Here is an 11804-nt window from a genome sequence, read left to right as displayed (position 1 = left end):
GAACCCGCCACCTTAGGTGTACGTGGCTGGCGCCTTAGCCGGTTGAGCTATAGGCGCCGAGCCCAGAATCTGGATTTTTAACAGCACTCTCCAAGTGATTTTAGAGCCTGAGAAGTGGTGTTCCAAAGCTTAAGTCCGAAGTGTGAGGAGACTATCATAAAGTTATTTCATTATACTTTGAAGTCTGTAAATAAAGAGTGATGTAAAGAAGAAAGGCCATGAACAGAGGCTTTTTATTTATTGAATATCTATTTTATGTCTGAACCTTTTGGTACTTTATTTAATTTATCCTTATAAGAGCCCTATTGGTCATTACCCCATTCAGTGGGTAAGGAAACTGACACTCGGAGCAGTTAAGTAACTAGCCCAAAATCACACAGCTATTTGAATGCCTTAGCCAGGAATCAAGTATAAATCGTTCTGACTCCAAAACCAACACATCCTTTTTGTAGCTTACTGCAGGGATTTCCATGTATCCAGGAGAAAATGAAAGAATTTGTTTCCTTCCCTCTTGGTGTGTATTCTTCCATATGGCTGTAGAATTCAATCACCTGGAACAGTGCACAAGAGTCCTGCAGTTTTGGGAGTGATAAAAATAGAGAAGACTCTGTACTAACAGTTCTGTGTGGTATTTTGGTCAGCCTTTCCACTTGAGCAAGCCTGACCTCTAAATTGTTCACCCAGGTTAATTTTAACAACCAAGGAGAAAGACTCAGAAAGTGATGTCTCTGAGTATATTGCCACAGTGCCAGCCTGGTTTTCCATTGCCAGGGTCCTAATCCTGACCTTCATTCATTTTCCAAAGTGCACAGTTTTTAATGACTTCTCATCTGGGTCCCATTTTGCTCTGAAAGCATCTCTTTGCTTGAACTGAATCAGCCCATGAATTATAAACCAGAATTTTCTGCATTGAGCCCCATCTATTTAACTTTTATTCTGTATACCTAAGAGTGCCCTTAAGAAAACTTTGAACAGGGATCCAAACCTACTTATTTTATAAAACAGTTGAACCAGAAAGCTAAGATTGAGCTTCTCATACTGTGATTTCCGCATTCTTTTTTGCCACCACAAAACTGATGTTGAACTGTCCTGGGTCTCTTCCTGTTCTAATTCTGCATTCTGATTTGTAGTTTATCAGACTTTGAGCTCTTTGAGGATAGGGTCTCTGTCTCCTTCTTATTCATCTGTTTCCCTGGCTTCCAACAGGGTTTTTGGAAGAGGCATCAATAAATGTTTTATTTCTGTGTAAATGAATATAGAATACATAGAATGAATGAATATAGAATGAATACATGGTAGCAGTTAATGCTCATGAGCACTTACCCATGAGCTAGGGCCTGCATATATCTGAATTCTGTATAATCTTGTCATCAACTCAGTGATATAGGTACTATTACCATCTCCATTTTACTTAGAGAAAATTTGAAACTTAGAAAAGTAAAGTGACTTTTCAAGTCACAAATGTAGTGATTGGTGGACCTGGAGTTTGAAATCCAAGCAATTTGACTCTGAAACCCAGGCTCTTAACTGAAAGGTCCCTAAAACTAAAACACATATGTAAGTGCTTGTTATTTGCCAAGAGCTCTTCATAATATACCTCATCTAATCCTTACAGCTGCCTTTCAAGTTGGACTTTTTTGCCTTTTTCATCTTAAACAGATAGGAAACTAAGCCTTTGAGAAGTTAAATTATATATTCAAGACAAAGCAGCTACCTAGTGACAGGGAAAGGGAAGAACCCACTTTTGCCTGGGGGCAAACCTATTTTCTTCAGTCTGCTCCCAGCTGCCTCCCACCCCAGTGGCGGTAGTACATGACGGGAACACATTCTTTTCTGTGGGGGATATTTATTGGGCACATGTTATGGGCCATGTGTTGTGCTGAGAGGTTTATATACATGATCTCATTTAAACTTCACAGCAACTATATGAAGTGTTGACACTGTTATTTTTATTCTTCCCATTTATAACAGGGAAACTGAGGCTTATGTGTCACTAGTGTGGTAGCAGTAATAGCTAACATCTATGATGGCTTCGATTTGCTAGGTGCTCTGTTTTAAGTATTTTGCATGTATTATCATGTAATCCTTACTCTGATCCTATAATGTTTTAACATAAGGTACTTTTATCCCTGTTATGGGTGAGGAAGTAGACATTTGTTTAAGTTTACACAGCCAATAAATGGCAGGACCAGGTTTACATCCAGACAATCTGACCCCAGGGCCTGCAGTGTTAACTGTGTCTTGGTTTTTGTCTTCCTTTCCACAGGCACCCAAATTGGCTGAAAAATTCTGTGTCTGCCATTTGGCCACTGGGGATATGCTGAGGGCCATGGTGGCTTCTGGCTCAGAGCTGGGAAAAAAGCTAAAGGCAACTATGGATGCTGGGAAACTGGTAAGTTTGGAGGTACCAGTGAGTGCCACCAGACTATTCCTCGGAGTCTGGATCTGCACTGTCTGGCATGGTAGCCACCGGGTTATTTAGATTAAGTTAAATGTAATTTAAATATTAGTTCCTCAGTTGCATTTGCCACATTTCAGTCATCCAACACAGATATAGAACATTTCCATCATCAAAGAAAGTTCTTTTGGACCAGCCCTGTGCTAGAGAGTGTTTTAACAAGCTGGCAGATTATAGGAACTTTTAGAGTAGCAAGTTATTTGGTTTGTTCTGAATTTATGGCACTTAACCTACAGTATTCTCAAGGGTTTTTTGTGCTGATGTGTTTTGTAATATACCCAAATTTTAGAGCCAAAAATGAAATTATCATTCCTGGGCTAGAACTCAGGGATGTATTCCAGAGAGGACTCAGGAAGTCACAGAAGTGTTTTTTAACCTACTTTTGTGGCTCTGTGTCCTGTATTTCTAATAAGGAAGTTCCTTGGCAATTGTGACAAAGGTAATCCTTCCTACTTGGGGGACATAATACATTTTCTCTTTAAGACCAGTTTGATCTGATTAGACAAATATAATCTATTATCTACCAAATCTTCGTTGATTAGTGTCAGAGCTTAATTATAACTGAGTTATTCTGGAACTTGACCTCTGGGGATCACCTTCAGAAGCCATTTTGTGTTTGGTCTTCTGGTCTTTTTGTATTTTAGAATGTTGGTTAGGGAAGATGCTGGGCTTCGCTTCAATTCTCAAGTTACCTTTTGTTAGGCTTGAGATTCTATAGCTATCTCAAGTGGTACCCTTGCTGCCTGCCACCCACCCATTTCTTTCTCGTTTTACCTTCCTAACAGTGAGGCTTTGGGTCAAGTCAGAAAGCTAGATATTTTGGACTTTGGGTCTTGGCAGTGTACTGTGTACTAAGGAAAAATTGGGATGTGGCAATGAGATTGCTTATCTCCTGCCTTCATTTAGTTGCAGAACTTGTACTTTGTCTCCAAGTTCATAGCTATTGCTGAGAAATAAGCATTAGCTGCCAAGATGGGCAGCCTTCACTATAATACAAACTGGAAGATTTTCTTTCCATAAAGGCATGGTAAAAAACCAGTTTTTGAAAGTTGGGAAGGGATCCTTATTGGGGTTTCAGAGAAGATCATAGGTGTGTTGGGTTGGATCTTCAGTTCTCGCTTCTGACCCACTCTTGCCAATTCAGTGAACTCTGTTGCTTCATTTCCAGGATGGCCCAGATGTGTGAACAAGCACATACCTTAGTCATGTTACTGTGGCCTAATCAAAATTGTGAAACAGAGAAGGCTGGCTGCTACCTTTCTGCTCTCTGGCCAACCCCCATTCTCCCCTGGAGCTCCCTTCAGGTGAACTTTCAGCCAAGTGTCCTCACTTTTCTTGTGCCTACTGAATAGTTGAATCCTAATAAGCTGTTATCTGATGGCTGGGACTCTGACTCTAGTGTGAGGAGAGGTCTTCAGGACCTACAACAAAGAGCTATCTTGGTGGGATGACAAGCAGGGGATTTTGCAGACGCAGGAGAATTTCTTTTTTTTTTTTTTTTGAGACGGAGCCTCAAGCTATCCCCCCTGGGTAGAGTGCCATGGCATCACGCTCACAGCAACCTCCAACTCCTGGGCTCAAGCGAGTCTCCTGCCTCCGCCTCCCAAGTAGCTGGGACCACAGGCGCCTGCCACAACGCCCGGCTATTTTTTGGTTGCAGACGTCATTGTTGTTTGGCGGGTCCGGGCTGGGGATTCGAACCCGCCACCTTAGGTGTACGTGGCTGGTGCCTTAGCCGGTTCAGCTATAGGCACCGAGCCGACGCAGGAGAATTTCAAGGGAAGAAAACATGTGTAATGCAGTCACAGAACTAATAGTGAAATTGGATCTTCCAAATGGAGCCACTCCACATTTGCTCTGATTTTTGTGTATTTGGGTCAAGACTTGCTGTTGAGTAATCAGATTATACACACACAAACTTTTGACTCTGGAGTTGGCCTAATATTGCCTAGTTAGTGAATTTATACCCAAAGCTTTTTGTTTTTACCTTCCAGGTAAGCGATGAAATGGTAGTAGAGCTCATTGAGAAGAATTTGGAGACTCCTTCATGCAGAAATGGTTTTCTTCTAGATGGCTTCCCTCGGACTGTAAGGCAGGCAGAAATGGTAAGTGGCTTAGGTTTTGTATCACTGTTGTATGAAAGCTAACACTGACCATTTACCTCTTAATTCCTTTAAAAGGGATGGGTCTGACCAAGCTCTGGTAGCTTAGGTGAGCCATACACTCTCTTACAGCTCGATGACCTCATGGAGAAGAGGAAAGAGAAACTTGATTCTGTGATTGAATTCAGCATCCCAGACTCTCTTCTGATCCGGAGAATCACAGGAAGGTATTGGTCCCCTGAAGGTCCTTCTTTTCATGCTTCCTCAGAGCTTTGTCAGACTCTGAGAACTGCTTTTGCCTAATCCCAGCCGTGAAGCTTAATGCCAGATTGGTCTTATTTGGTGACATCCATTCAAGAGATGACATGGGGTGTCAATATGGTAAGAAAAGCAAGGGATTTGGAGTCAGATTACATCTCAGTCCTGTCACCTTTTATTTTATTTTTTATTTTTTGAGACAGTCTCACTTTGTCATCCTCAATAGAGTGCTATAGTGTCATAGCTCACAGCAATCTCCAACTCTTGGGCTTAAGCAGTTCTCTTGCCTCAGCCTCCCAGTAGCTGGGACTATAGGTGCCCACCACAATGTCTGGCTATTTTTAGAGACCAGGTCTTGTTCTTGCTCAGGCTGGTCTTGAACTCAGGGCCATCCACCCACCTCAGCATCCCAGAGTACTAGGATTACAGGCATGAGCCACTGTGCCAGGCCTCTCCTGTCACCTTTTAACTCTGACCTTAAGTGTTTTTTTTACCCTAAGAATTATTCATTTGTAGAAGGGGGTTAATCATTCCTGCTTCAAGGACCTGTTGTAACCATTAGAAAATGCAAAGTGCACAGTTGAGAGCCTTGATTGCAGGAGGTGCTTGAGAAATGTTAAATTCCTTATGTGTGTGTCTCTATTTCAGTGCTTTTTAAATCTGATTTCAGTTGGAATTGCTATACCATCCACAAAAAATTTAGTAAATGGGGGAAAAAATTGTTCATAGTACAGCCACCTTATATTTTTGTGTATGTTTTGTTTTAACATGTTTATTTCTCAGTGTTGAACACAGAAATGCTTCTACTTCTGAACATGTTTGTTCCAAAAGACCAACACTGCTTTAGGCGACAGTTTTCTCTACCCTATTTCACTAATCACTTTGCCATCTGCTTTGTGCCTTCCAGAAATATGTTGGAAGCTCTCATCCTCTAATGGACCCTCCATTCTCTTCTTTATCGTGGGCTGTAGCTTTTTTATGTCTTTGTCATTTTAATGGAGTCTCAGGAAGGTGGTCAGCCCACCATCTTGAACCAGACATCCATGATCATTATTTTTAATTGCCGCATGATATTTGACAGTAGGTAAACCATCATTTACTTAATTATTCCCTTATTCTTGTACATTTGTGTTTCTTCCGCTGTTAAGTTGATGCTGTGACTATTGTAGTGCATGTAATATTTTTTATTTAATTAGAAGGAAAATATTTTCTTATTTTAGACTTTATTACTTTAATTTCCTAATGAGTTTGAACATCTTTTCCACGTGTCTATAGTTGATACCTCCAAAGAGAGAGACAGATGTGTGAATAGACAGCAGTTAGAAGTATCCTGGAAAGCTATATGGAATACAGTGGGATTTACCTTACAATAATTTCCTTTGCAAATGTCTAGTTTTGTAGTATCCCTAGGTTCCTTGGATACAAGGACTTTGTTTATTTGCATCCCCATTGGGCACAGAGTAGACAAAGTTGATGTAGGCCAAGAAGTGGTAGAGTTGACAGTAAAGGCCTAGGGCCCTAAAGCACAAAGCCAATATTAACAAAGGGGGGGTGTATTTAATGGGCCGGTTTCCTGAGTACCTTTTCCTGCATAGCACAGTGTTAGACCCTGAGGGTGGAGGAATAGAAGAGGCTCTAGAAGAACAATGTAGTGATGCCTATCTCTGATCTCAGAGAACAGGAAACCTAGGCTGTTCTGGGCTGTTCAGTGCAGTAGGACGTCCAAGAGGAGAGCCTGGGGACAGGGAAGGAAGGCTGCCTAGAGGAGGTATAACATCAAACATCACCTTCCTAGAGGAGTATTTTAATGAGATTTTTCCAGAAGGGAATGAAAACAGAAGTATGGGTTGGGGGAGGGGCTGTAGCTGGGGCTAGTAGCAGACATATCTGAGTGGATATTGTAGAATGAGTGTTCTTGGGAAGATAGGATGGGAGCTTGACTGGAGAGATCTGCCAAACTGAGGATGGTAGACTTAATAACAAGTTCAGGAGTCATGAGATCTTCTTTAGCCACTAAGTATTGTGGTAAAAACACCATTCTAAGAACATTAGCTTGGTCTGGTCTACAAGCTAAATTGGGGGAGAGGGGAAACAGATAAGGACCCTATCTGAGAGCCTGATTGTGATCCACATGAGGTGATGGAGGCCCCTGACTATGACTGGGTGGTGGAGAACAGAGAGACCCTGAAGAACAAACTGCAGAATTGCTGTAGAAGGTTAAAGAAGTGTTAGTCCCTCTGTTTGGAAGGGAGTGTTTTAGTGTGACTCCCTCCTTTACAGAGCACTAGTGAAGGTGTTCTTCCAAATTCACCCAGCATATGAGTGGTGGGGTCTGCATTCTGCCTCTTGGTCCAACGTGCTGGTGGTTGGGAGAAAATGTGGCAGAAACTAATTGGTTTAATATGGATCTTGTTTCAAATCTGAGATGATAAAGACCCGACTGTAGTAGTCTGAATTAACTTAACTTGAACCTCACTTCTAATAATTTTGAGTCATTGTTTTGTTTTTTGAATATGTATGATTGGTGGGTTTGTTTTTTTTATTGTTGGGGATTCAGGGTACACAGAACTAGGTTACATTGATTGCTTTTGTTAGATAAGGACCCTCATATTTGTGTCCCACCCCCATGGTAGTTTTTGTTTTCAATCTATTCAGCATTGGCTCTCTGGTATCCTAATTATCTTACCAGTTGGCTCTCGGGTATCACTATCTTAATGTTTAGTACCATCTCCATTTTGTGGATGAGTAAACAGGTGTCTAAAGTGTCACACTCAAGGCAGCATTAACTGTAGAATCCCAGCCCTTATCATACCTCCAGGCCAGGCTCAGTGGCTCATGAAGCTATTTTGCTTGGTACCTGATAGACCAATCTGTTTGAGAACTTGGAGATTGGGCTTTTCTCTATCATTCACCTTCTAGGGAATGAGCCTTGGCAATCCTCTTTAAGAGGATGAAGAGGATGATGTGAACAGAGAAGGAGCAGTGCATCATATGTAACTGGAGGCTGAGGGATTCTGGGAGTTTGTGAGAGACAGCATAAAGACATGGAAGGGAGAGTCATGTTTGTCGTAGCCTGGCTGCTGTCTCCTTATGCTGTCCAGAAGGTGAAGAAATACCACATCACATGCCCCCATCCCTTCTAAAGGCACTGCAGCTGAACCCAGCAGCCTATGCTCTTCATGCATCTTCCAGTGGGTGCATCACCTTAAGAACCTTTCCAGGGACTCAAATAATGGAGGGTCCAATCTCAGAGTACATAATCGCAGTCATTGGCCCACTCACTTCTCAGCATAGTCAAACCTCTGTATCTGATTCAACCATGGATGGAAAATATTTGAAACAAAAGAACCAATAAAAAAATAACCCTATAATAATAGAAAATAATACAAATTTTAAAATCTAGTATAGCAGTCTTTACATAGCATTTACATTGCATTGGGTATTACAAATAATCCAGAGATAATTTAAAGTATATAGAAAGATATAGATAGGCTGTATGCAAACAACTATGCTATTTTTTATAAGTGATTTGAGAGCATCCTTGGGTTTTGGTATCTATGGGGAGGTGTCCTGGAACTAATTCCTCACGAATACCAAGGGACGACAGTATAACTTATTTTCTCTGCCATTACATCACCCCTCCCTCTGCCACCTTATGCCATAAATGGACTATCTTGTTCCTCTCAAAATATGCTCTGATTAAAATGCAGTATCACATTTTACTAAGGTGTGGGTTTAATAGTCTAAATAGAATTAAACAGGATTTCCCAACTGATGTGCCAAAATAATGATCCCCTCAGCTATCAGAGCAACTGGCAGGCCTGGAGTAACCATAGCTCCCCCAGGTGTGTGCAAGCACTATTTCTGTACATGCAAAAGTTAGGAAGCTCTGGTCCAACAGACCTTCATGAGGAGAGCAGAGAATTGGGAAATATAGGACTCAAGCAAGCCCTGGTTGCTGAGCAGAGTTTGGCCTGTCCCCTTCCCCTTTTAGGTTTCATGGCTCCTGTGGTGTGGTCATTCCCAGTCAGGAACATGGGCTGTTGCCTGTGCGGAGTCAGCACAGACATAGCTACCAGCTAAATGTTTAGTGACAAGTAAATACCTGTCCTTGGTCTCTCTGTTCCATGACTTGTTTAATATGTCATTTTTTTTTCCTGGTGACTTGAATATAGCTTCATAACGGTTTGGGTGTCCTTTATTTGTGTGATCAAAAAGGTATACTATGGCTCAGCACCTGTAGCTCAGCAGCTAGGGTACCGGCCACATACACCAGAGCTGGCAGGTTCGAACCCAGCACAGGCCTGCCAAACAACGATGACAACTACACAAAAAATAGCTGGGCATTGTGGCAGACACCTGTAGTCCCAGCTACTTGGGAGGCTGAGGCAGGAGAATTGCTTAAGCCCAAGAGTTTGAGGTTGCTGTGAGCTGTGATGCCATAGCACTCTACCAAGGGCAACAAAGTAAGATTCTGTCTCAAAAATAAAAATTTAAAAAAGGTATACTACATTGTCTTGTTGCATCCCTGGGCATATTTTTCCTGTTAGTGCCTTTCTGGTTTTATAACCAAACTAGGTTAGAAAATAGGGTTCACTCCTCTATCTTCTATGCCTCATAGCATTTTGTACAGATCTCTGGGAGCAGCTACCAGATTATCATATTTGTTATAGTTATTTATTTCCATATTTGTCTCCCCCACTAAGCACTGCTTTTGAGTAGAGATATTGACTCATTGCTTTGTAACCCCCGGATTCAGCTGATAGACTGAATCAGACTAGGCACTTTTTAATGCTTGTTGAATGAACGGGTGAAAAATGAATGGCTGTGTCAGACCAGCACCAGAGTTCTTTCTCTCAAGTCCTGAATTAGGTAATTATGCCAGCAATTTGCGTCTTCCACCGGATACTCATTATAATATTTGGTCAAAATAGGAAACATACTCGCTCTGCCACTAGCGTAAGCTCTCTTAGAAGCCCAGTTATTTTCCTAAGCAAGAGCAGCTTATAGTTGTATTCTCTGCTGGGTACTGGGTCCTTATATTGAGCTTGCGTATCTTTGCTTGTCATCCTAGAAATCCCTGGGGTACATGGAGATACTTTCAGTCAACCTGACTCATGTTCGTTTGCTGTCTTTCAGGCTGATTCACCCCAAGAGTGGCCGTTCTTACCACGAGGAGTTCAACCCCCCTAGGGAGCCCATGAAAGATGATGTATGTAAACTCAAGACAAGAAATTTCCTTTTCTTTCCTTCCTTTTTCTTTCTTCACTATTTTCTCATTTATTATCAGTATTGTTAAACTATGAAATATACCACTATGGAGTCAGTCAGATAGCCTGTGGCAGACCTGTTCAGTGTCTCCTTGGGTAGTTTATTGCTTGACGCTTGACTTCAAGGTAGTTACTTATGCCAGCTATTGCCCAGTGTCCAGGTTGTACCTGTCTTTTTTTTTTTTTTTAGAGATATAGTCTCATTTTGTTGCCCTCAGTAGAGTGCTGTGGCATCACAGCTCACAGCAACCTCTAGCTCTTGGGCTTAAGGGATTCTCTTGCCTCAACCTCCCAAGTTGCTGTGATTACAGGCACCCGCCACAATGCCCAGCTGTTTTTTCTTGTTGTTGCAGTTTGGCTGGGCCAGGTTCGATACCTGCCCCTCGGTATATGGGGCCAGCACCCTACTCACTGAGCCACAGGCGCCGCCCCTATACCTGGCTTATGTTAGGAACAGCCCCTTTGTGTTAAGGGGTCAACTAGTAAGGTGTAGGAGGAATGTGATACCGAAGAGAAATTTGCTGATCAGTCCTCCAGAAAAATGTCCTCTCCACATTAACTGCTCTGCTATGTCCTGGAGTCTCATACATGGTCACTGTGCCAAAAGGAGTCCATATGGTCTGATGTAGAGTATGTGAGGTAACAGTAAGAATTTCCTAGGTTTACCTTGTCATGTGACAGGGTCATCAGGTCATCCAGCTTCTATAAATACAGTTTTCAGAGCCGTTATATCAACTTAATCACATTTTGCAAAGTTGGTAGTTCTACCAGAGTTCTTTCTCACTTCACTTGCCACTTTTAGAATGTTGATTGGTGACACTCTACTAAATACACTAAATATTTAGACAACTAAGATTATAATTACTAAATTTATATCTCTAATTTTGATGTGTCCTCCTAATCTCAGGGACCTCTGTCTTCCTTGCTTTTGACCCTAGAATCATTCATCTTGGAAGTTGAATAGCCTGAGCACAAAGCTGTGAGAAAAAGCATTACCTGTCTACCTCCATGAGACCTCTTTCTCACTGCTGCTGTTTCTGACCGGCTCCCTTACTTCTCTGGACCAGCTGGTCTGCTCCTAGGGTTAGCAAAGTTATTAGAGAGGGTCTGGATTGCCTGTCTTTGCCCCTAATAGGCTTTGGGATGAGATAGCATCCTATACAGAATATTCCCATCTCAAATATGCATCTGATATGGGATAAGGAAACCTTGGTAATAGGTCTGGCGTTTCATTGTCCTCTTGCTGTTCTTAGATCACTGGGGAACCCTTGATCCGTCGATCAGATGATAATGAGAAGGCCCTGAAAATCCGCCTGGAGGCCTACCACACTCAGACCACCCCACTAGTGGAGTACTACAGAAAACGGGGGATTCATTCTGCCATCAATGCATCCCAGACCCCTGACGTCGTGTTTGCGAGCATCCTAGCAGCCTTCTCCAAAGCCACATGTAAAGACTTGGTTATGTTTATCTAATGCTGGGTCTGAAAAGGAATTTCTTTCTTATCCTTGTTGAGGGAGTGGGTGGGAATGTCAGGGCAGAGGGAAGCTTCCTCATGCTAGCAAGAATATCACTGGATGTATTAATTAAAAAAGCACTTGCTTGATGTATATCTTTGGTGTATATACAACTCTCATCTCATCTGTATGTGTGTGTCAGTATGTGTTCTCTCTCCTACTTTGTAAGTTTCCGGCTAGGTTGCTTTACCAACTGTTT

The 11804-nt window shown here is 42.0% G+C and overlaps 1 protein-coding gene across 3 annotated transcripts in view; it reads left to right on the top strand.

Moving 5' to 3' along the window:
* Positions 1-11804, top strand: part of AK2 (adenylate kinase 2) — a 23666-nt gene that overhangs the window by 8817 nt on the left and 3045 nt on the right. The window contains exons 2-6 of one of the 3 annotated variants that reach the window (XM_003801264.2): positions 2267-2392; positions 4453-4563; positions 4693-4787; positions 9958-10030; positions 11342-11537. In XM_003801264.2, the coding sequence (XP_003801312.1) occupies positions 2267-2392; positions 4453-4563; positions 4693-4787; positions 9958-10030; positions 11342-11537 (601 nt within the window). Of the gene's footprint in view, positions 1-2266; positions 2393-3280; positions 3763-4452; positions 4564-4692; positions 4788-9957; positions 10031-11341; positions 11699-11804 lie in introns of those variants that run through there. The other 2 variants (XM_012812388.2, XM_023507764.1) reach the window with 2 other exon arrangements.

This window comes from Otolemur garnettii, unplaced genomic scaffold (genome assembly GCF_000181295.1).
Source record: "Otolemur garnettii isolate 467f Iridium unplaced genomic scaffold, OtoGar3 scaffold00204, whole genome shotgun sequence".
Classification (NCBI taxonomy): Eukaryota; Metazoa; Chordata; class Mammalia; order Primates; family Galagidae; genus Otolemur; species Otolemur garnettii.
The sequence above is the reverse complement of the archived record's forward strand: the minus strand, read 5'-3'. Positions and strand labels throughout refer to the sequence as shown.